At 40.4% G+C, this 24,788-nt stretch overlaps 1 protein-coding gene across 4 annotated transcripts in view; it reads right to left on the minus strand.

Moving 5' to 3' along the window:
* Nucleotides 1-13,018: 13,018 nt before the first annotated feature.
* Nucleotides 13,019-24,788, minus strand: part of ABCA8 (ATP binding cassette subfamily A member 8) — a 67,032-nt gene continuing 55,262 nt past the window's right edge. The window contains exons 27-39 of one of the 4 annotated variants that reach the window (XM_046676180.1): nucleotides 24,396-24,461; nucleotides 23,853-23,944; nucleotides 22,638-22,758; nucleotides 21,870-21,987; nucleotides 21,074-21,165; nucleotides 19,012-19,172; nucleotides 18,468-18,543; nucleotides 18,301-18,395; nucleotides 17,242-17,361; nucleotides 16,888-17,028; nucleotides 15,418-15,497; nucleotides 14,049-14,104; nucleotides 13,019-13,918 (exon numbers count right to left, since the gene is read on the minus strand). In XM_046676180.1, the coding sequence (XP_046532136.1) occupies nucleotides 13,820-13,918; nucleotides 14,049-14,104; nucleotides 15,418-15,497; nucleotides 16,888-17,028; nucleotides 17,242-17,361; nucleotides 18,301-18,395; nucleotides 18,468-18,543; nucleotides 19,012-19,172; nucleotides 21,074-21,165; nucleotides 21,870-21,987; nucleotides 22,638-22,758; nucleotides 23,853-23,944; nucleotides 24,396-24,461 (1,317 nt within the window). In that variant the 3' untranslated portion in view covers nucleotides 13,019-13,819. Of the gene's footprint in view, nucleotides 13,919-14,048; nucleotides 14,105-15,417; nucleotides 15,498-16,887; nucleotides 17,029-17,241; nucleotides 17,362-18,300; nucleotides 18,396-18,467; nucleotides 18,544-19,011; nucleotides 19,173-21,073; nucleotides 21,166-21,869; nucleotides 21,988-22,637; nucleotides 22,759-23,852; nucleotides 23,945-24,395; nucleotides 24,462-24,788 lie in introns of those variants that run through there. The other 3 variants (XM_046676181.1, XR_006890663.1, XR_006890664.1) reach the window with 3 other exon arrangements.

Raw genomic sequence — 24,788 nt, forward strand, 5'->3', positions numbered from 1 at the left:
CTGAGAATTTTCACTTTGGGAGTAGAAGGCAGGGGCAGACACGTGGCAGAGAGTGTGAGATATTGGGGATGCTAGAGCCAGAGATGCTAGCAGGCAAGGCTTGGTACATGCCAGGTCAACACGCTCAGGTCAGAAAGTGATTATAATGAGCTGCTTCTCAGAGAAAGCAAGGTTGGAACATCCCCGATGAACCAAACAACCCTCGATAAATCAGACCTAACTTAGCTAAAAGGAAAGAGAATTAGGCTGGAAAGAGAAATAATGACAAAGCTTAGTGACTTTAATGGTGAAGAATTTATCACTAATGTAGCCTAAACAACCCACTTATGTGGAGAACAGATGTGGCTTCTTTTAAGTACCAGATGAGGTAAAAAGCTTGCAGGAAGATGTTTTCAGGACTGGTCTATTAGAAATGCGGTTTTAGTCCCAGTACATCCCTCCACCTCAGTCTTGTTTTAGCACCCATTCCCCTCTTTTCTCTAAAATTCCCCAGCCGTGTTTCATGAACACTGCTGGCCCAAATGGAAGGTGTTGTGCAGGGTGAACCTTTCTAAAAAGTCATCTATCATTTGGCCCTGGGATCCTGGTACCCACCCCTGCTAAGTGTGGAGCTCCATATCACCCCCACTCTTTCTTACAGTCCTTTCTGATCCACAGTTTGGGGTAAGTTTCCTTTTTCAATGTGTTCTTGGTAGCTTTCATTTTTTTCAGGAATTCTTCACAGTTTCTGATTCAGCAAGTGTCTCTCTCTTTTTTTTCATACTCATTATACATTTATTTTCATAATCTTTGAGGATTTGGAGTGGGAGGGAAGGATATATTTATCTTGAAACAGAAATCTCCCATTTAAGTTTGAGATACCAAACAAAAGGAAACCAAATATCAGTCTTCTTCCATTCTCCCCTCCCCACTTATACAAGACTCACCACTTTCTAGTATATTTGAGAAAGAATGGGCACATTGCTCTACACAAAGACTTTACTGAAGTGTTGGGATAACCAAGAAAAGTAGTGTGAGGTCCCCTTATCCTCCTGTTTAAGCAAAATGTTGAGTGTGTATGGGAGGAGTTCTTCAAGTCATCACTGGATGGGATGATGAAAACTGGATTTATCCTGCACCAAAGTCTCAAGAATAAGCAAAAGGATAACATGTACTTTATTTTAATTGATTTCTAAAAAGATATTTATGTAACAGCCCAAGTGGTTTTTCTTCCAGCACTTATCAAAGATAAATAGGTTCAGATCTGAGCCAATTTTTCTGACTTGTAAAAGACGCAAAATAAGTCATACTCAGTTTTTAATGATATGACAACTGAGTTTACCAGTTAGTAAGTTTAAAGTAAACTGTATTGAGAAGATTTTCTTTTATTGGTCTCGAATATTTAATCCAAAGTTTGTGAAATTTCAGATTCCCCTCTTGACCTTGAATAGCTTCACTTGGCCAACTATCCAAACTGTAGAACATCCCTTGCTCAAGAAAGTGCTCAATGTTTGGCTCAAAAATGTGGAGACTCTGCAAGTTTGGACTTGAGAGAAAAAGAAGGAAAAGCCCCAGGGTACAGCTTAAATAGAAAGTTGAAATCCGATAAAATTTTTGGTGATTCTGGAGAGTCTCAACTAGGTTGTCACTGTGTCATTAAAGAGTGGCTCAGGACTAGAACAAAGTGGCCATCAATCTTGTTAACATACAGGAAGTTATTTGAAATCTTTGGGATGCTTCAAAAGCAACAGCAAAGTGGCTTACAAATACAACAAAGTTGATACCATCAGCTGTTCACTGAGGTCCTTTGGTCACCATGTTGGGAACTATCCATTAACCTAAGGAATCAACCACCAGTATGATTTTGTTACTCTTTTCCCCATCACACAACAAAAACTAAAGAAAGATATTAAACTAGAAAGATTTCTGAGATTAAGAGCTCAGGTTTAGTGAATTTATTTTGATCCAGGATATTTTTATATGGGTATAGAAGAAAATCTTATATGGAGTCCAAATATTTAAAATATTTAAATTTAAGATAGATGATAGTCAATGAGAATCAAGAAGAATATGGAGATCCTAGAGTAGTGAAAGAAAACAACCCACAACAAAGAATAGAACAAGAAAGTCTTGTAATAAATCTGATTTTTTTAATGTATCACTGAGTGATCTTTCTCCTCATACTTTCGCAGCTGCTGATCTTCCAGATGTTGTCTCCTGTGAAGATTTGTGTTTTGAGGAGTACATGTTCCTTCCATGACGAATCCATCTTTTCCATTCCCTGAAGCATTACTTGCTCAAAGCAAGCCATTTTTCTAATCTTCATCCAATCTTTCTTAAATTTAGTACAACTCTTTCAAAGATTAAATTGTGCAACTGATAAAGTGTAAGTCTTGGCAGAAGGCAGAATTTGGCTACACACTATGACGCCAAATGGACCAATCTTCCCTCTCATCCCACCCAATACGATGCTCCAGCTTGAGTCTTTGAACCCAGGGGAAGTGAGGTAAAGATAAAGGGATAGTAGAGACAGTCTTCATGGTGGCACTGCTGGGAGTGCAGCAGCAGTGATAGCATTGAGAATCCCAGTGGCTGTGACCATTGCTGTTGGTATCGACAGTCTTGCAGTAGCGGTGCTGGTATTGTGACCCTGAACTAGATCCTTGAAGTGTGATGTTAGTCGTATTTTCCTACTGTCTAGTTTCTTCTGGTTCCTGACCACTTTCTGAGACTAGGTCTTTGGTTTTTCCAAAGTTTCTGTGAGTTCCTCAATATCTTTACAATAAAGCCTTTCACAGGTGCCAGGTTTGACTTCTATTATTTAAACCAAGACTGTTACATTATCTGCAAAACAATTCCTTGAGGCTGTGGTTTGTGAGTGGGATCCTTCTTGAGTTTCTGATGGTGGCACAAAGCTATGTATGTACTTTCCATGGGTTATTATATAGATTAGTTGGCTTATCTCTGCAGAAAGATGTCAGAGAGAAAAGGAGATCAAATGCGTCAGTGTGATTCATTATCTGAATCCAGGTCCTTTTTCTATGAACTACATCGTTTGGTTAAAGGGCATTCAGAAAGGCAGAGGGGTATGTGTCTGTTGAATCTTGCTGGCTTCAATCAGGAACTCTTCAGATTTAAACCCTTCTCTGCCTCTTTCTCCCCAGTGAATACATTTCCACATGATACACTGTTAGAAATTCCTCTCTGAAGGGTGAAAACTCTGTCTTGCCTTGTTTTGTGTGTCTCTATTGAATATATTTTTTTATGGTACATGCCCATCACGACTCACCTATAGCTTCTGCTGCTTGGGTAGCCATGATATATAATAAATGATTCTGTCCCTTGTCCCCAAGTGCCCTAAAGCCATCTGAAAACCAGTGTTGTACTGGAGCAGCGGGAGCAGTGGGCCACATGACAGAGGAAAGCAGATGTGTAGACTGTTGCTGACTTCTTAGGGTTCTCCCTAGCATCCTGCACTTTGGACATCAGACAATGATTTGGGCAGAGATTGTGCTCAGGTACTTTGAGCCTTAAGGTTTCCTCCTGCTGCTGCCTGAACTGTGTGAGTGAAAGAAGTCCTAACAAGCTGTCAAGTCTCCCTTAGTTTCACAATTTTGCCAGGATATCATGGCAATCTTTGGTTTGTAGACAGTTATGCACATGCGGTGAGTTTATTCTCTTGATATTTCTATGGTGTACTGACTTCTAGGATCCCTGCATTCCATTGCTCCCTGCCCTGAGTGGAGTTTCCTGCTGCTGCTGCTGGCAGTAGACTTGTGGGTCTCTGTTGCCAGCTGTAAACTGAGTTCAGCATCTCCTTTCATGGGTGATGCTATAGGTTCTGCTGCCTGAGTGTGAAAGGAAGGGAACGTTTCCAGGCACGGATGTCACAAACTCACCACTGTTTTATCAGATAAGTAGCACTTTTTTAAGAGGGAAATCTTCACAATTTATTGTCTTCTTTCCATCATTTTTCAGTACCTTAAAATGATTGTTTTAAACAGTTTTGTCCGGTTTTATACTTGCTTTCTGTGAAGGGGAGTTATCTGAGCGCCCCACGCAGCTTTCCCTGGAAGCCCTCCAGCTGCTCTTCAGAATGTGAAACAAGATAAGGGAATTTTTATGGCAGTTCAACTTCTCGTATACCAGTGTTTAATTTTTTTTACAGAAAAAATAAAACTTTTCTTAATAGAATGTCACCGCTATGGAGTTATTTTCTTACCTACCTACAGGGACTATTTTTTATTTCCCTTTTGTTTTCTGGAATGTTCCAGACTGATACATCTCTCTCTCCCAGAGGTCTTTGCAGCTACAGTATTTTTAAGTGTCCATTTATTGTGAAATCTGGCTGACCAGATTAGATTAATTCCTTTGAGATACAGCTGCAGCCATTTTTAACGGTGAAAAATAATTCAGTTCCCTTTTAAATCCATTTGCAGAAATAGTTCTTATTTTACATGTGCCTACGTTTTTATCCATCCTTTTCCTCCTCTCACTGCGTGTTTCCTTGGTATTGTTGTTTTAGTTTTTGTGTTTTTTTTTTTTTTTGACCCTTTTCCTAATAGTCTGTCTGTATTTTGTTTTTATTGTAAGCTATCTCACCTCCTTTTATCACTGTTAGATGGTATGAATAATAAATGAGAACATTACATTCAAATAATTTGATTATTTTCTTTTAAAATCCTTGCACCTTAAGCTAAGAGGCACATTCATTATAAGGCAACTAAAAATCCATTGAATAACCCACATTATGCTTTCTGCATCTGATACTTAGAAAAATCTCAAGAGAATAAGTAACTGAGAAGGGACAAATAAACCCCTCAACCCTTGTTTCTCAGTCTTTCAAAACCCAAGTTCCTTTTAAACTAGCAAAATACTCTCACTGTGCTATTGATGTTCAGTGAAATGTAAAGCAAACAAAATATAATAACCTTGTTTAATTTGAGGATACCTCAACCTATCAGTTTAATATCTTTGAACGCCACTGGAGGAGGAAGTCAGAGTTCTAATATTCTCCCTTAGAACACTCCCCTACTTCTATTTTAATTCACAAATGTAATTAGAAGCTCTGAGAAAAAGAAGCTAGCCAAGTTGAATTTGTAGCATCAAAGTCCTAAATGCAACATGGGTACATCGGGAAAGATGGAAAATCCAGATCCCTACCTGCTTAAGTGACCTGTGACACTGCTACTCACTCTATAGTTACCTGTTATTACAACCAAAAGGTAAGGAAACATTATCAGACTAAGTCCTTTAAATTCCATGCCAAGGAGCTTTTGGAGCATACAATTGAGCAGTATGGTTTAATAAAAATAAAAACAAAAGGAGTATTATTTTTGAGGCCCTGTTTTAATCAGAAGTCACTTGCATGGTGATTTTGAGTGGAGGAGAAATAATGCTATCGTGGTCTTACCTTAAATTGGGCTATTTGTGGCAATTACTCTTCCTCATTAGTTTTAAAGTCTCCAAAAACAGCTTAACAGAACTTCTCTGCTTCCTTTTATTCAAACTTCTCAAACATTTGTCCTTCTAGAGTTCCAGCAAGTTTTTATTAACTGCACAAAATGGCAGCAGATCAGCTCCCTCCCCCTCCAATCCAGGGTCCCTTGGCACCATTCTTCTCGTCCCAGAACTCATTTCCTTCTTTGTGTTCTTTGCCAATGTCTTCTTTCTGTCCTGCTTGGATTTCTTAAAGATGCCAGCCTCTTCAACTTTCTGAAACACAGAACATACTTTCTTCATAACTTCCCATTTTTTGACTAGTAGATATGCAGCATAGAGTTTCAGAAACCACATACAAATAGCAATCTCCCTGTATTTGTTTTTAAGTATCGCTGCTATTCAAAATCCCTCTTCAGAGAAAACAAAGGAAATGGCTATTCATAAAGGAAACCACAGAGCTTACAACAAGCACAGACTGGATGTGACATTCCTTAGACAGCTGCAACTAAATGCCTAGCAGCTGTGGCTTGCATTTTGCAACAAATCCAATAAAATATTGAATGGCCACAAACCATGGCCATGGCCATTATGAAAAAAATGGTCCAATATCCTTGGGTTCAGGGCGCAGATCTGAAAATAAGTGACTCTGGGAACTTTGTTTGCTCCCCTTTCCAGTACCCCCCCCTCCTCCAATTCTCTAGGCAGTTAAAATAATTATCTTATTTGTTCGTTGGCCTTGGCCTTCTCCAAATTGGAATGGCAACTGGATTAGGTAGTTTCACAACTCCATACCAATCCACCTGCGTTTCATAATTCCCCTTAATGACTTGACATATTCTTCTTTATCCTGTAGGACCTAAGTTCAAGGAAACCTACCCTTGAAGTTTTCTGTGCTTCCAACTCTGTACTCACTACCAGAAAGAGCCGAGGGTCAATTATTCTACTCTGCTACCGTTCTGATTTTATGTAATTATGTTTGCATTGCATTTATTATGTTTTCATTCTAGATGCACTGGAATGATCATGGGGTTTTGGAACCATGTAGACTTGGGTTCAAATTCAAGCTCTGCTAACTGTATGATCATAGCTGAGTTACTCAATCTCTGCAGCTCAGGTTCCTCACCCGTAAAGTGGTAATAATTGATGAGGATTTTTAGGCTGCTTAATTTTAAAATGGTTTATGATGAGGATTTTTAGGCTGATTACTTTTGAAACTGCAGATGAGAAGCAGGCTCCGAGGACTGGAATTTTGCTTGCCCTTTTGAGAGACATTTGCATTTGTGAAGGAAGTGGGGGATGAGCTTGTAGGGACCTGAAATTGGCCACCCCAAGGTATGTCTCTGGCATCAGGATTGTTTTGGGCTGATTGCTTTCGATAAACTGGGACAGGGAAGGAGGCTCTGGGGAATGGAAAAGGTGCCTCCCTCTCTGTACCAGGAAGAAGAAGAGAGATGACCTTATCCCTAAAAATTCTTAATGGGGAAGGCAAGAACTTCAGTTGGTTGCTGTCTGGCAATCTCATGTAACTGGTTTAGGGTGGTGGCGTCTAACCTTTCTAACCTTTACTTAATCCGATTTGATTCTTGTCTAAAAGTCATGGGATCACCCAATGACCAGACCCCACCTGCACTGATACCATTTTAACTTTTTTTCATGTTCTTTCCTTTGTCTTGTAAAGAGATGAATCATATACCTATGCCTTAAATTTAGCCCTAACCCTCAGCGGGGGCAGCAGCAGGAGCTCTGACTGCCCGTGGGTCTTGTCCCCACACACCAGCTCTGCCTGCCCATGGGTCCTGTCCCCATGCTATTCTACTCTCTAAATAAAAGAGCACTACTGCCAGATCTTAAGAGTCTAAGAAATCTTTCTTTCGACTCCTCGGCTCACCGACCCCGCATCAATAATTATCCTTTTAAGATTGTATATAGGATATTCTTAGTTAATAACATTATTTAGACGCTTAATTAATAGCATTTGTATAGATGCTTAATTAATTAAGGAGCATCCTCTTCTCTCCCCTTCCTGATAGAGTCTTACTTATTCTGATATTCCTGTACCTGTGTCAGTGTTTGGCACATAAGGAGTTCAGGAGTATATAGTTATTGAGGAAATGAATGAGACTTCTCCATGAGGGTGGATTATACATCATGTATTTTTCATCTTGAAAAGAGCAAACCACCCGTCTCAAATTTGATCTGTTTTCCTAGTCATTGATTTTGTGTTATCCATTTGTAGTTCAGTTTTCCAGATTTCTTTGGATCTCAGAAGCTCACAGATTGTAACTAGAAGAATCAGTCACTATTGCTCAACTGTCCACAGCCCTTTGGTCAAACAAAGCTCAGGTTATTTTCAGTCACATGTCTTATTTTGAAGTAAGAGCAATTTTTCTCAAATAATCTTTCCCTTACTCTTTTAGTTATTCTCCATTACTTGGAATATTTATTTGACACTTATTGAGCATCTACTATGTGTTGGGAACTGGGAACATGAAGACAAGTTGTTACTGAACCAAAGTGGGTCCACTTCCTGGTGAGTTGAAATCAGAGACTTCACCAGAAGTAGTGACACAAAGTAAAATTTATTTACAGCAAATAGAAGACCAACCAAGTCTTGGTTCTCCCCGAGCATGGGGACAGCAGGAGCCTTTTATTTCGGATGGGGAATAAATATTCAAAAGGGAGAAGTGTGTATTCACTTGTGCAGGCTGGGTTGGAAAACATGCTTCTACATACATTGCATGTTACAGTAATAAGGCCTAAGCTCCTCCTGGGGGCAGAGATCTTAGCATTAAAATAAAGTCACAGGTGATTTTAGGTCAACTCATGGCTCATCGCAGGTGCTGCTCTTGCAGTGGGGCTCAGTCTTGTTCAGGATGGTTGGTGATTGCATCTCTTAACATAACAAAAAAAAAATCCAATTTGGAGAAAGATTTAAATGTTTCCAAAACCTCCTTTGAGTTCCTCAGGGAAATTAGCTGGCAACAAAATGAGACATAGCCTTTCCTCTCTGAAGGGGAGCAAAATATACCACCTCAAAATATGTCTCTTTAGTATAGGCATTATTTTGAGCTGGCTATTTTTAAGACACCGTAGACACAGGAGAAGCTCTGAAAACTGAGTAGAAGTTACCCTTTTGTAAGGTAAATTTACATTTATAAGGGAAATCTCCATTTGTAAGGATGTCTCCTATTCTGTACCAGGAAGAGGAGGATGACTAAATCTCTGGAAACTCTTATTAATAGAGAAGGCTTGGAATTAAATCTGCATAACAATCATACCCTTGTTTCCTGTGCTTTTCCTGAAAACCTCCCATAACTGACTCTCCCCTGACCTCAACATCTTTGTTATTTTTAGCTGGAGATGGTATTTAAGGTGATGGCTTGGGCTATTTTGGGGAGTTACTCAGTTTTTCTGGGTCTCTCCCATGTATGTAGGAAGTATACACGTTATCAAACTTCTGTTTGTTTTTCTCCTGTTAATTTGTCTTTCTATTACAGAGGGGCCTCAGTCAAGAACCTAGAAGGGTAGAGGGAAAATTATTTTTTTCCACTATACCTCAAAAAGCAATAGTCTCATGGGGAAAAAAATTTAGTGACAGATTACTACATTTCACGTTGGTAAGTTCTAGAACAGAGAGAAGCAGGGGTTGTATTTAGTTAATTAATTCAATAATTGCTTAACAGTTGCCTCTTATAGGACAAGCACTGTTCCAGTCCATGGGAGAATAGTGATTAACAGGAAAGATTAGACTCCTTCACTCACAAAGGTTGCCTTTAACTGGGGGCAGACAGATCATCCACAAATAAATACATAAATGAGATAATTTCAGAAGAATAAAGCAGGGCGAATAATGAGAGTGACTGAGAGCTACTTTAGATTGGGTGCTCAGGGTGACAGTTTTGAAGAGGAGATATCTGAACTGAGACCTGAAGGACAATCAGAAGCCAAGTAGGTGAATATCTAGTGGAAGGAGGTTTTGGCAGAAGGAAAAGCAGATGCAAAATTACTATGTAGGAGGAATTTTAGTGTGTTCAAGGAATAGAAAGAAGGTCCACGTGGCTGGAGTCGCAGAGAGGTAGGAAGAGGCCACATCATATAAGGATGTGTAAGCTTGAATAAGGAATTTGAATTTTATATTTGGGCAGTGGTAGATTTTAAAAGATGGGTGACAAAATATGATTTGTGGCCCTGTATGTAAAATGAAATACAGGGTGCAAATTGGATGCAGGAAAAACAATGTGGAGGCTAATGCAGAAATCTGGTGAGAGCCAATGGCAGCTCAGAGTATGGTTGGAGCACTACATGGAAACAAGTGGATGGATTTGGGGTACAATTTGGAGGTAAAGTAGTAGTACCATTGGATCAGCTGATGGGAGGGAGGAAAAAAGAGAAATCAAGGATGGCCCCTAGGGTGGCAACTGCAGTGTTGCTATTTACTGAGATGGAGCAGGTCAAGGGAAATATTAGGAGCTCTATTTTGGACTAGTTTTGTTTGTGTGGGGGATAAGAATTGGCCACCTCAAAACGTGTCTCTTTGGCTTAATTATTTTTAAGGACAAAAGACTCTGAAAGAAACTTTGGCCTTTCCCCTAACTGCCTAAAAGAATTTAAGATAAAAGATCTGTCCCCAGGACAGGCCATCATCATAGATCATCTGGGTATAATAGACCAGGAGGATCCTTGTTTAGCCCATTTTTATCAAAGTTCTCTCTCTCTGGTCACATTATCTATAGATGGCCCAGCAAATATTTGGTTATTAAACATTTGCTTTTCTATCTCCACATAAATTGCCTTCCTCTTCTTGGAAGTCCCAAAGCACTACCCCCAACATCCTCCTTTGTTTTTAGCTGAAGATGGTATTTAAGGTGGTGGCTTTGGCACTTTTGGTGAGTTACTCAGTTTTCCTGGGTTTCTCCCCTGTATACATGTTATTAAACTTTGTTTGATTTTCTCCTGTTATTCTATCTCACATCAGTTTAATTCTTAGACCAGCCAGAAGGACCTACAGGGTTGAGGAATAGTTCCTTTCCTACATTTGCAGTGACAACTGCACGTTCAACTGGAGAAATTAAGCAAGTGGTTGGGTATATGAGTGGAGCTTAAGGGAAAGGCCAGGGCTGAAGATATTTGAAAGTTTTGTTGCCTTTGAAAGATTGGATTCCCACATTTATTCCACTCTCTTTCCTGTGTTCTTTCCAGTATTATAGATTCTGGAAATCTAAACTGCTACAGTCTCCTCTCCTTCATTTTAGGACCACCCCAACTAGTCCGGGGAGTCAGATTTCAAATAACCAAGATAATAAGAATTCCTAGCACATTTTATGCTTTGTCTTCATCAGTTCTCTGGTGGCAGCAGGGCAGCGTCAGCCTACTTAGAACATGGATACAAGATACTTCTCAATTTCCAAACCAAGACTTAAATCCCTCAGGTTCACAAAGATTAAGATCTCAACTCTAGAATCTCTATTTAATTTGTTTCATGTATTTTTTTCTTGGATGTGAAGAGAAGGATGAAGACACAATCTTAAATTCCCAGAAAAAAGCAATGAAATTCTGGAATTTATTAAAAGAATATTGACCCTCCCCTTCTTTCAAAATGTTACTCCTCCCTCTTTATTCTGTGATGGTAATGGTCCGGCTTCTCCCCTCAATCTTGTCACAGCTGCAGATGTCTTCCTTGTGTTAAGCAGACAAAGGATGTCTCTTGAGACACTCGTCTCCCGCCATCTTAAAGGCATTGCATATTTTCGCTCTTCCCTTCAGCATCTCTTGCTCAACATAATATATTACTTGGCCTCTCTGGGATCTTGGAAGACTGTCCCTTTTTCGTTTTTTCTTTTTAATTGTGGAAAAGTCCTGCCCCGTAGTTTTAATTCAACAAAGTCTTGGAAAAGATTTTGAAAGTGGCATCAACTTGGATAGAAGGAAAGGAAGCAAACATGTGAGCAGAAGAGGAATCAAAAGCACAGAAACTGGAACAAGAGGGAGCCTGAGACAGGGAGAAAGAAGCCATGTTTCCTTGACATTGTACATCTGGTTGAAAATAAACATGTTGGTTCATTAACCAGGAGTATTGTTTCTACCATCCCAATCTATTTACTTTAATTGAACATTTTCCTTGAATACAATTTTGTATGCTCTCTACACAACCAGAGAACAAGCAACACAAAGGAGGCTAAAAGAATATTATAGAATATAAGTGAGATTAGGAGAAAAAGAAGAATGGATAGAATAAGATTGAACATAAGGAGCAAAAATAATTATCTTTCACACAGCAGTATGTTTCCTGTCTTCCGTGGCCTAGAAATTTAACTGGCTGTGACATATTGGGGGTGAAATCTCAGAGCTAATCTGTGCTTTTAGTTCCAGATTTTTCTCATTGACTTCAGAAATGTCAACATCTGCCACTGGTTGTCAAACATTTCATAGTTCACTATGCTCTGTGTAGTACCAGATTAGCGACAACAAATTTCATTTGCTAATATATCAGGTGAAGCCAACACCAGCTTTTGGTCCCATGTGAAGCCACATGAAGAGTTGGGCAGGTTTTCCTAGCAAAAGAGCAGATACAAAACTTAAGCTCAAGTTTGACTCAGTTGTCAGTTTCATTTTTCCAAAGACCTTGTTGTCTGTGATATCAAACTGGTCCAATCCATAGGCTTATTAAAAAGCCACTTGGGTGCTAAAATTATGCTTGCCCAGGTTATCTCTCCCATTGACCTGCCAAATCACTTCAAATAAAAAAACTGAGCTAGTTTGTATTATTTCTTTGGGTTACAATGTGAAGTCCTTAATTAAAATAAGTCTGTTCAGTGTATTATTTACAGACGTCTCAGCTGACCCTTAGGAAATGAGGTGAAAACAGGTATGTTTTGATGTGTCCTTGAGAAGTGAGGGGATATGAATAAGAAGGGAGCTGTCCAGGGTATGGGAAAGCTTCTTGGAGTCACTGGGTACTGGCAACAGCCAGGCAACAGTTTGGTGCTTTTGTCACTTTTGGTTGTCATGGTAACCCCATTTTATAGATGAGGAAACAAGTCTGCATCGATAGTAAATGGTAGATCCAAGATTGAATTTAGAGCAAGCTCTAAATCACTGTGCCATACAGCAGCATTGACTGAAGGTAGGACCCGAGTTTCAATTATCTTTTTGTTCCCACGCAAGATGAATAAAGAGATCTCGCAAGATCCTGGGTTTGGAAGGGAGTCGGGGAAGAGTGCTCTCCAGAGCAGAATTTTCTGAGATGTTAAGAATTTTCCCAAGGCTGGGAGGGTCAGGGATTCCACAAGGGAAAAAAGGGTATACAAAGAACTAGCAGGGAAAGCATCTCCAGAACTCAGAAAATCTTGATTGATTACATTTTATACATGATAATCACAACTGGTATTTTTAGAAGATTGTTCTAGGAGATATCTCTGCTTGCCACCACTGTTTACTTCCTTAGTCACAGTGTGATGCTTTCTTCCTTTACATTTTGGTAGCACATTGATTAAAGCAGCAAACTAGCTCTTATCTTAGAAATTATTTTCAATTAGATTTCAATGAATTTGAAATAGGAGCCTGAGTCAAGAAAAAGACAAATGAAATAGAAAGCATATTTCAAAAGTACACATATGAGATTTATTGTGCATTTTCCACCAACTTGGTCATTTGACCTGTTACCACATTGTCAACTTTCTGAGACTAAGTGGCAAATATCCACAAAAGATCAGTTACAGTACAGGCATCTCTAAAGCCTAGATTTAAATACAATGAAAATGGAACTCTGTTGGTTTACAGAAATAAAAATAGTACAATAAATTTCTAATAGCAAGTTTTTAGTTTTCCAGACTATGTCTGTATTATTGATAATGTTACCAGTGGATATGTTATCAAATACATTGATATTAGATATTATGGCCAATGATGTTTTAATGTTTTTAGCCATAAGAAAATACTATTTCAAAGAGTATAATATTTTTGGACATGGTCACTTAAATTCTTGTTAAAATATCAGCTTTACAAAGTATGAGATTTGCAGAAGAGTAAATATATAGACTTCTTAGTCTGGGTTAGAAAAAATATTTTAAGGTTTTGATAAAAAACAAAATTTGTTTGTCATACTCAGAAAATGAAACAATCTTATAAAAGTAAATTTATTTATTCTCCATTTTACAGAAAAATGGAATCAGGGTGATGTCCAGAGATATGGAAGTTGCGACCAAGAGATGGACTCAGCCAAGTGTCTCTGTCCATGCTGTCACTGCATTTGCCCAAGACTCGCTCCTTCTCTCCACCACATGAAGAACCATGTCAGTATTTACAATATAGTTCCTAAAAATACAACATTGATGCTATAAAAATAAATGTCTTAAAAAACAACCACAAGCTTGAATGGAAACATAGGGTATTTTGAGCCTTAAGCCTCTTCCTGCATGAGGAGCTTCCACTTCACTGAGCGGGGAAGTTGCTCATCAAAGTCCTCCAGCTCCTGGTCCTTGGACAGCTCCAGGAAAACCTGAAAGGGGGCAAGAAATCAAAAGAGAGGATGTCACACTGCCTCCTGTAACTCCAAGCAAGTGCAAAGCATGTGCACATATTATACACTTATGGTCCATGGATGATATAAATCACTAAAACTGACCCACCTGCTCCAGAGTGGACTGCGAGAGGCTGTAGTCCTCCAGGTGGAAGCTCTGTTTAACTGTGTAAGGATGGATGTACATTAGGGCTTCATATACTTTTATATCCAGATGATCTTAGAAGTCAGCATACAGTACAAATAACAATTCTTTAAAAAATCTTAATAGGTTAAGAGAATAATCCTTCATGGTTTGAGTACAGCATTCAGTTAAAATACACCAATGCATTCACCTAGGTTTGGGGAGAAAGATGCTTGTGTTTTGCTTGGATGCTGCACAAGTTTTGAGCTCTCTATTTAAGGGAGGAAATGGTGCTGAGAAGGCTCCCTTCCCTGCAGGTGAGTCAGTGTTTTTGCCCACTCAGCACAGGAAGAGGTGGCAGGAAGACTCATTTTGGAAAGGGCCGCATCAGAAGATTATAGGGAAAGACATCTGTGGTTTTCTAGGGAGCAGACAGCCTCACCGGGCTCTTTCCAGAAACCATTGCAGCTTGCTCCAAATTGGGTTGAAAGCCCTTGTCCTCGACCAAAATAGACTGGGAAGTGTAGTTAGAGCCCTGATAGGAGCCCAGCAGACTGGAAATAGGCCACTAACAGTTCCAGGCCAGTACTGGCCACAGTGCCAATCCAGGGAGTGCTGTGAGTGACCACATGGCTCAATGGCCTAGAACGCTGAGGTGCTCAGCTCAGAGAATGGAAAGAAGGCATGTTGCTGTGACCAGGGACACTCAGAACAGGAGTAAGAAGAGTCTTCTGGAACCGGGAGACTTGAATCTCTTCCTCAAGGAAGGTGACAAGCAAGTGAAGCTATCCTGAGCAGTGGCAATGAAGAGAGTATAGAGAGGCAGTCCTGGCCAGCGCAGTCCAGAGTAGCAGAGTGAACGGGCTCGGATGGCAGGAAAACATGAGCCAGGTGAGGGCAGAGGCAGGGTGGCCGGTTTTAAAGTCAGCAGACCCAAGAAGATGGTTTTAATGACCAGACAAGAGGTCAGTTTCTTAATCTACAGCCTAAGGCAATAAAATGATATGCAAGTCCACATGAAATTTAATTTTAAATATGTATGCATTAATGTTCCAAAAGAAAGTATTCTCCTTAATTGCATATATAACTGAATTTTGACTCAGGTTGTACCAATATAATTATATATACACACAAATACATGGAACAACTTCACAAAGCAAAGTTCAAAATCACTCCCCTCCACTCCAGAATCCCTCCATCTCCTTGATTTTGTGCTCCTAAAATTCAATTTGGGACTTTGACTTTCAAATTTAACACACTGTGTCACATTGCATTTTCTCCATGTGGATGGATTGTTTGATGATTTGGAATTATCTGCTTTCCAGGATCTTATTTCAAAGCTTATGGCTCTTACCCCTCTCTAATTTGAGGAAAGCTTGGGCCAAAGGTCGTACGTCTTCCACTGGCAACTTATAGACCATCAGAGACGAGTACCTGGGAGGACAGCAGGGGAGAGTAAGGCTGATGTCACCTGCAGCTAATGTGAACTGACGGCAAACATCTTTCTAGTCCTTATTTCTGTAAATAAGAGTCGGTTTGGTGTAGGTGAGCCACCTAGGCTGAATCCAGAATAAAAAAGAGGACGTTTACCAGGAGAACTGAGGGACCGGAGAGTAAGACTCAGGCATTTCAGCGTCCTCAGCTCCTTGGATGGAGATGAGCAGGTGCATTGCAGAGGAAATTTTGAGATTTGCCAAAGTCACCTTCCACCTTATTTTCTAAGCTGAACACTTGCTCCTCGACGTCCTCCTCCAACCAGGCATGGACACCATAAAGGTTCTTAGTTTCCCAACTCGGGTGGAAATCTACCTCTCTCCTCCAGAGAATTCATACCTCTCCCACTTTTCCCCATCCTACTCAACCTGCTTTCCTAATATAGGATAATATAATTGAGTCTCTGAGGAGGAGACCAGAAATCTCCAGGAATTCAGCACCAAATAATGTTCAGCAACGTAATTTTTAAAGATAATTTGTTTCTCAGATGTTTGTCTTTCCATCATTTTACAATCAGGAAAATTTAGATTTCATTTCATTAGATACTATTTCATACATTTCTGGCACCGTCCTCCTCCAGTTTGCTCATTGCCTGTGCCTTTGTGACATATTCCTATTCAGTCATGGGCTGCACATTGAGTTACATACCGTACAGCATTGATGCTTACATGCCACTGTAGAAATATATTTCCCACCCTGTCATTAAGACTTATTTCTCTTTACTATCTGTTTCTCCCCTAACTCCTAAATCATCTGCCTTCTGCAGTAAATTCTAGGTATGAAAAATGATCCTAAAAGTTAATCTTTGATTCTTACTGTATTAATTTCATGAGAAATGTGCTTTGCCAGACTCTATATAAAAGTGGAAATATCAATAGATTTACAATAAAACAATCAGATTTACATCCTAGTTCTGCACTTGTTAGCTCCATCATGTGATCTAACCTGCCCGCTATCAATTTCCTATTCTTAAAGATAATAATAAATTCCATTTATTAAGGAATAAAAGCCAGACTCCCACAATGCTTTTCTGAAGTCATCTCATTTTTCTGGAATAACAGTATCTACTTTGGAAAGTCTTGGTGAGCATAAAATACGATAACACGAGACCAAGACAGTACCTGGCACATAGTAGGACCACAACTATGCTACATCAGCTTTTACATCAGCTCTCTCTTCCCTAGTTTACTTCCTGCAGTATCCAACAAGCCATTTCTTTCTTTTAGGTTTCCTTTTGGGCTAAATGTGGACTCGAATGGCTGCAAATCAATGAAACTGACAGGGAAAAGCTGACATTTGGTATCAGATCAAAACCAGCAACCATCTTCACCTTTCCTGCCGAGCCGCCTGGGGGAAGAGCCTCAGAATTTCGCTATGGAGGGTCTCCCCTTGCTCGGGGGTCTTCACCTTCATCTCCAGTAGGTAATCCTTGCCAAATTTGCTTTTCAGGTGTTGGATGGAACCGATACATCTGGGGATAAGAAGGGGATGAGGTCATAACACAAGAGAGAAAAAGACACAGAATGCAATGCTTGAGACTTGATTTGCTGCTAGCTTTGTCTCAAGGGTCTCCCTGTGAGCCCCAGCTGCTGTAGCTCCAGCTGCATAGTAATCTCTCTGTCCACAGACAAACTCTTCCAGCTGTGCACCTGGTGGTCAAGTGTGAACTTGAACGAGCACCCACCTCAGCCTTCCAGACACCATGATGGCCACACGGTCACACACGGCCTCAGCCTCTGCCATGTAATGGGTGGTCAAGAGGGCACCCCTCTCCGTGTTTCTAAAGGTGGCCCGGATCGCCTGCCTAAATTGTCAAGAGAATATTGGCAATTTAGGAAGTCTTCTAATTAATCAGAAATGGATAGAGAAAATAATTTTTAACCAGCATAAATGTGAACAATTAGCAAAAAGAGATTAAGCAAGGGAGAACTCAAGAGGGCAAGTGGATGAGGAAGGGCAAGCCAGGTGAGAGCTGTTAAACTGGAGGCAGGCATTGGAAGAGGGGCATTTACAGAGCATGAGGTAGTCATGCATTGCTTAATGACCGGGATACGTTCTGAGAAGCAATTTCATCCTCGTACAAATATCATAGAGTGTACTTACACAAATGTAGGTGATGTAACCTACTACACACCTAGGCTATATGGTACTAATCTTATAGAACCACCATTGTCTACATGGTCTGTAATTGGCCAAAATGTCGCTATGTGAAGCATGATTGTATATATTACGAGGATGTGTTGAAAGACAAATGCTGAGCAAGAGATGTTTGTAAAAAGACTGTGCAAAGGGGAACAGAATGACACAGACTTCAACAACAGAGTTGTTATAACCTAATAGGAAGAAAATAAACAATAAACATACATGGCAACATCCAGATACCTCTCCCTGCCCCCACCTTTACAACCTCATGAGAATTACCCTTCTCACATGCAGCGTTGGATGCTACCTGATTGTGATACAGACATACACAGAGCTACCTAAAGGATCATTTGAGCAATTACGATACTCAGAGTGAGTACATTTGGGCCCTGATAATGATTCTTTTTCCTGTAATGAGAAATGCTTAAGAAATATTACCAGGGAAAGATATTTTTCCCCCAAATACTGGTTTTACTTATGATGCTGAGATTTTTTTTCCCCACATGAAGAAGCAGTGTAACCGACAAGTTTTACAAGAGTAAAACAATTCAGTTTTCCCACGAAGTGTCCATACAGGCCCTGACGGGGTAGCGCCCCTCACCACATTTGCTGCTGCCCCTCGGGGTCCATCCCCGTGGACGGCTCGTCCAGAAGCACCACCGAGGGGTTTCCCAGGATGCTCAGCGCAAAGCACAGCTGGAACGAGAGGAACAGCGCATGTGGCACCCATCGCGGGGTGTGCAGAGTAACACTGAGCCCTGCCCCTACCTTCCTCTTTATTCCCTCCGATAGGGCCTTCGCCGGAAGCTTCAGCTGGTCCTGGAGCTTGAGCGCGTCCACCAACCTGAAAAACCAATGGAGCGTTACAGGCTTCTTGACAACGAGGAAAGTCGACGGGAGACGGGGCCACGCAGGACAAGAAAGCGGAGCAGAGCTCAGAAATGCGGTTCTGAACTCAGACGCCGGGCCAGCTTAAAAACGACTGGTCTGATGCCCTCGAAAAGATAGTTTTTCCTTTTAAAAGAATATAAGCACATTCCATGATGTCCAAATAGGAGTCCTATGATAGTTTATACTCAAATTTTAGGGTTTTTGATAAATTTTACCAATGAATATATTTTTTTCCTTCCATATTTAATATGAGAAAAAACCCCTAACACTTTGAAATCAAGGAAACCAGTTTCTAGTTGCAAATCTACCCCATGTGGTCTGGGTCAAGCGTTCAGAGTCTCTGGTCCTGAGTTTCCCGTGAAGGTCGTCACCCCATTGGTCTCCCGGCCCCTCAGGTAGAGAAGAGGTGTGGCTCCCGCACCCTGTGATGGCGACTGCGGCGTCCCGTCTCCTCAGGCCTTTCACGGCGGCGAACACCTCCAGATGCTCCTTCACCGTCAGGTTGGGCCACAGCGCGTTCTCCTGAGGACAGTACCCCAGGAACCCGAGGGCGTCCCCTCCGCTGCTCCCTTTCAGTAGCACCTGCAGAGGAAAGTCACACTCAGATCCTGCGCGCTTATTTCAGCCCCTGCATATTTCAATGACATCTTTCTTCCTGCAAACCTAGCAAAACTAGAGAATCTCCAGGCCCTAATAGAGTTTAATAATCTGCAATCATTTTGCATTGGAAAAGGTTGTCAGAGAGTAAATACCTGAAAACAAGTGTGTACACAACCTAACCTAAGCTGAAAAATCCAACATCTCACAAAGGTGATGTCTTGCCATCACGGCCAATAGTTTATACCCAATTTTTCCATCTCTGTCAGAAAGAAGTACGTTAATTACTCACTACTTAACTGCACTCACTGATCAAACGTGTTCTGAGAAGCGCCTGTGTACCGAGTGCTCTGCTGCCTGCTGTGGATACAGTGAGGGACGGGAGAGCCAGCACACCTGTTACTTGGAGTTTTCATTCTACTAAGCGATCAGGCAATACACACGGAGAGAAACGGGTAAATAGAACACAGATGGTAAGCGGGACTGTAATGGAAGTATTTAGGAGGCTGGGGTGGAGAACAGCAGGGGAAGTGACTTTAGGTAGGGTGATTACAGAAGCCTGTCTGCGGAGGAGTCCCTTCAGCAGGAGAGCCGGAAGGCACCTGCAGTGGAGGAGCCCTGAGGAAAGGAATGTGGGGCGGAGCAAAGAGCCTGAGTAGAGCCGGGTGGAGGATGAAGCTGGACGTGTCCTTAGACTTGAGGCAAAGGCAGGGGGCTTGGAGGAGAGCGAAGGAGAAGGACCGACGTGTGGCAGAAGGGACATGGAAATCAGCTCCTGCAGCTGCCTGCAGGACAAATGGGAGAGGTTTCCTTCCAGCCATAGTGCTGTGAGAAGTCGTTGAAAGTATTTAAGCGGGACAATGACATCATTTATAGAGATCACACTGGCTGATCTGATTAAAGGTGATTTCATGACACCCCAATAGTTGGTTTTATAATTCAGATCTTACTTTTTCAAATATTTCATTCTAATATATCAATAAACAGTTAACTCCTTTTTGCCTATGCTTAATGAGGAACAAAATATTGATTAAGGGTCTGGGTCGTGATTGAAATGGAGGGTGGTCTTAACTGAACTAAGAGGTCCAGTTAGGGTCGGCTGAGCCACCAACATCACTAAGAGGCCCGCTTCATGAACACCTGCTCTCACCTTGGCTTCAGAGGGACTGTGAATATCTGTTTTCTCCTCCCTCGTTAGTGGGATATGTGTGGATCATGTTCCTGGTGGTCTTTTCCCTTCTGGGCTTGACCACCAACCCCCTTCTCATGGTGTAGTTCCACAGACCTCTGCCTTATATTCTGTTCTCCACTTCCCCTGGACATACTTTCCAAAGGAGTTCTTAAGGTTTTCTTTTTTCTGCCACAGAATTTGGGAAAATAATATTTTCTCTATACCTCATCTGAGGTCTTTTACTCTTTGTCTGGCCTCCTTATATGGTTGAATTGCATGGACAATTCCTGTTGACTTCATATCCCTATGTTCCAGTACCTAAGTACTTTGTAAAGGACAATGAATATAATTGCTTAATAAAGTTTTATTTAAAAAACATTTTTATTCAAGATTAAAGCATTACATACTGGGAAGACAATATTCATTGAAAGTGCAAATCCATATATTTTATGGTACTATAAAGAAGATTTGTAGGATTGATTTCTGATCTGATACTGGACATACCCTCTAAATGCCTTTGAAGGCATGAATAACTATCCCCTTCCAGTGATTAATTTTTGTGTCTATTAGTGTGATAATTTGAGAATGGATTATTCTATTGCATTAATCACTTCAATCACCCAATAATTAAATGGCATTTTGCTGTTTACAAACTTTTAACATCTTATAAATTTGAGTGCTACTAGATAATGAATTTTCCTCATAATTCACCTACCTGTCCGGCGGTTGGTTTTGTGTCTCCAGTTATCACTTTAATGGACGTACTTTTACCAGCTCCATTGTGTCCTAATAATCCTAAAACCTCACCTGGAAGAAAATGGTTACACTTAATATTAATTGATTTTAATAGTAAAATTAAGAACAAAGCATACTCTGAAGTCTCCCTGTGTGATAAGTGTTGTGCCATGTGTTGTATATATAGCATCTCATTTAATTGTCACAACCGCACACCACTCCCCGCCCTGCTCCTAAGAGGTGGTTATCATAATCCCTTCCTACATATTTGGGGACAGAAGCTCTCAGGGATGAGGTTAGTCACCCAAGGTCACACAGCTGAGAAGTGGAAAAGTCACTCTTGGAAGCCAAGTGTGTCAGACTCTGTCTCCTGTGATCCTAAGCACTGTGCCATGATGACACAAAGTAAGGTCATCTAACATCTGTTGCTCAAGCCTTCAGAATGTGCTGGCACATCCCCAGTTAGCCCCCTTGTGAAAAATAATGAACATTAGGAAATCAGTCGTGTTCATTGAATAGAAATGTTGTGGTTTCAATGGTGCATTTTAATAGAGCTCTTATAGTTCCCATGTAGATGTGACTATGTCCCTATCCACGGGGAGAGTTAATTAATTTCATTTACAAATGAGACATGTAAAAGAAGCTGTCAAGGTCATCCTGCTGATGAGTCTGTGTGTGAACCAAGAGGTGGTGTTCAGAGCTGTATGGTTCTTGTCAAGACCCATAAAGCTCTGAGGAGGCCCTGAGCCAACAGTGGAAGAGCCATGGTGTCCAACCTTTTCTAACACAGAAAGAGACATTTTTTGTGGCTATTTTCTTCTTGCTCTTGGAAAAGCAGCGTTTCCTCTTCCCTGCATACTCCTTACGTAGACAGCTGGCAAGAATGACTGGTTTCTGCAAATGACAAGTAAATCGTGTCAGACCTTAATTCTCTTCCTTAATTTTGAAAAAGCTGTATCCTCCCTCTGGGTTGGCCCCTCACAGCACAAGCCATGCATCAAAGAAGACCTTCTACCAAGTGACAGGCTTATTGGCCTTTCTCCCATCCTGGCGCTTATTTTTGGACAGAAGAGACCGTCATTTTCCTCTCCTACAAAGGCAGTTGTTCAGGAGCACATTATTTTATGCAGCCTGACTGTCTTTCAGAGCAGGAGCATGGAGACTCAGAGCATCATTGAATCATCCTCAAAGGACACAACTGCCTGCTGTGGCCGGGCCTTTGCCCTGAATTTTGTAGAGTACACTTTCTCCAAGAAGCAGTGCTGTTTCTAAAATTCACAAGTTCTTTCCTGGCTTTTGCAATTTCAATTGCACTCCACTTTTTTTTTTTTTTTTTTGCTTAAGAAAGACAAAGTGAGTTAACATGACTTTTAATCTGCTCATTTAGATGTGAAAAATGATGACTATCTACGGAAATAAAGTAGTGATCCTCATGTGTTTGGATTAAAGAAACTCAAAATCATTTGCGAATTAGACTTGTAGACCAGCCACTTTAACTGACAAATATTTGTGGTGTTTAATGAAATAACTACTTTGTGTTTTACCTCGTCAAAGTTTGTGGAAGTCAAAGCATTTGCTGTTCTCTCTCTTTCCATCTGAACATCTTCATCCTCCCCTTCTGGCTCTTCTGGATTTTGATGCACTTTGCTACTTCTTGGAGAAATTCTAGAGTCAAAACCATCCATTAATAATTGGTTTTGGGTTTTCATTCCTGAATCAAAAATACTGCGTTCTTTGAATCTTATACTTGAGTAGATTGGGGAACTAATAAATTATCATCATCTCCCATCTCCTCCTTTCCCAACCTCCTTGCTCCTGTCAAGGATACTACTATGTTTAGTGACCATTGCTTCTTACACATCTTTCATTCTACTCATCTATAGAAAAATTAGTTTGGTTGATATCAACGGATAACTTAGTATCTGTTATCTGACAAAGAATTTTTATATCATAGCTTAACAAAGTAATTTTTCTGGGAACCCTAGCTTTGACACCAACGTGGAGAGAAGAGGCCAGAATATTTGAAATCAGGTTGGTTTCAGAAAATACAAGTTAGAAGCTTGATTTCTTATTAAGCCTGGGCATTTCTTTGGAGCGCGTCAGATTCACTCTTTCTCTTCCTTTCTAAGTCTGGTGCTTCAGACCTGGAATATATCTCATTCTACTCTCTCTTCTCTCAATCTAATCTCCAATACTGATCTTAGAAAATTTCTTAAAGGTCTACTTTCATCTTGAAAGTCTCCCATCCAACTATTTGTAACAGTTAAGGATGAAACTGATGTAGTGTGAGAGACACAGAGGGAATACGATTCTTATGGTTGTGTCCTTGCACGGTGCAAAAAATGTCCCAGCTTTTAAGTCCCATTAATAACTGAACAGTCTATGATCCATCAGTTAGGCTTCCCTCTACCACAGGAAAAGAGCACAGTTATTGCTATCTTTGGTTTATTGATCATTCTAGTCTCCCTTCCGGGATCATCAGCATGCCTTCAACTGCCAATCTATTCAAACTGCTATGTAAACTGAACTAGCCAGTGTTCCACTGCAGTATTCAATATTTCATGTCTGTTTCGTCCAGTAGGTTACAAACTTCTTTGATTTAGGTATGTAGATGTCTATTATTTATATTCACACGTGGTTCCTACCCTAGTCTATCCTAGCATGTGGCACCTCTTTGTCAATGGATTTGTTTACACATTAAAAAATATTTTAAAATATTGATCCCTGAAATAAAAGAATCCAATTTGATTTCTCCCAACCTAAAGAAGGGATCCTCTCTCATTGTTTTCTTTCCAAACTTCCATTCCAGGCATCGAAGAATGAGAAGAAAGATGATAAAATGAAGGAAAGGCTAGGAATAAAGAAAGAGATGCACACTTAGAAACACTGAAAGAAAATTTTTTGACATCAGAAGTGAATTAGGAATAATTGGACTTCTACAAAAGATATATTTGGCAAAATCATTACAAAGTTCTAATCATCTATTTGTCAAATTATGAAACTATCAAATTCATTTCAATCTTGTTTATAGCAACATTGGCAACAAATATGATTATGTGATACCATTACTTTATGTCATTTCCTTTAATAGTTGTACAGTGTTCTTAAAATTGGGGAAGCATATTATCTGGTCAGTAGATATTTATAAAATGATTTCTTCCATATTTTACAAATATTTTATTTGCATGGGCTACAGATATCTATAGATCCGCCTTAATAAAAAGTTTCACCATGTGTACAGGAATTAAAATGGTTTAGTACGGCAAAAACACAATAATTTTTAAAGAAGAGTACGTTCTTACAATTAGGAATACCAGAAAGGGCTCTACACCTCTTGGTTCTTCACTAAAGAAAGAAAGCACAAAAAGCTGCAAAAGGAAAGACAATGTTAAATAGGAAGTTTTTTTGCTTTGTGAATTTTTATCCATATGAATGCGAATTGGGCCATTGAACAGCTTTACCAACATATCTGCCCACTTCACCAATTTCATGAGTATCAGGTCAGTAGCCAGCCCTGGTGGTCCAGCGGTTAAGATTTGGCACTCTCACTTCTATGGCCTGGGTTCGATTCCTGGGCAGGGAACCACATCACCCATCTGTCACCTGGCAGCTGTGTGTTTCTGTGAAGCTGAAAGCTATGCCATCGGTATTTCAAATACTAGCAGGGTCACCCATGGTGGACAGGTTTCATCAGA

Source organism: Equus quagga, chromosome 11, assembly GCF_021613505.1.
Source record: "Equus quagga isolate Etosha38 chromosome 11, UCLA_HA_Equagga_1.0, whole genome shotgun sequence".
Lineage (NCBI taxonomy): Eukaryota > Metazoa > Chordata > Mammalia > Perissodactyla > Equidae > Equus > Equus quagga.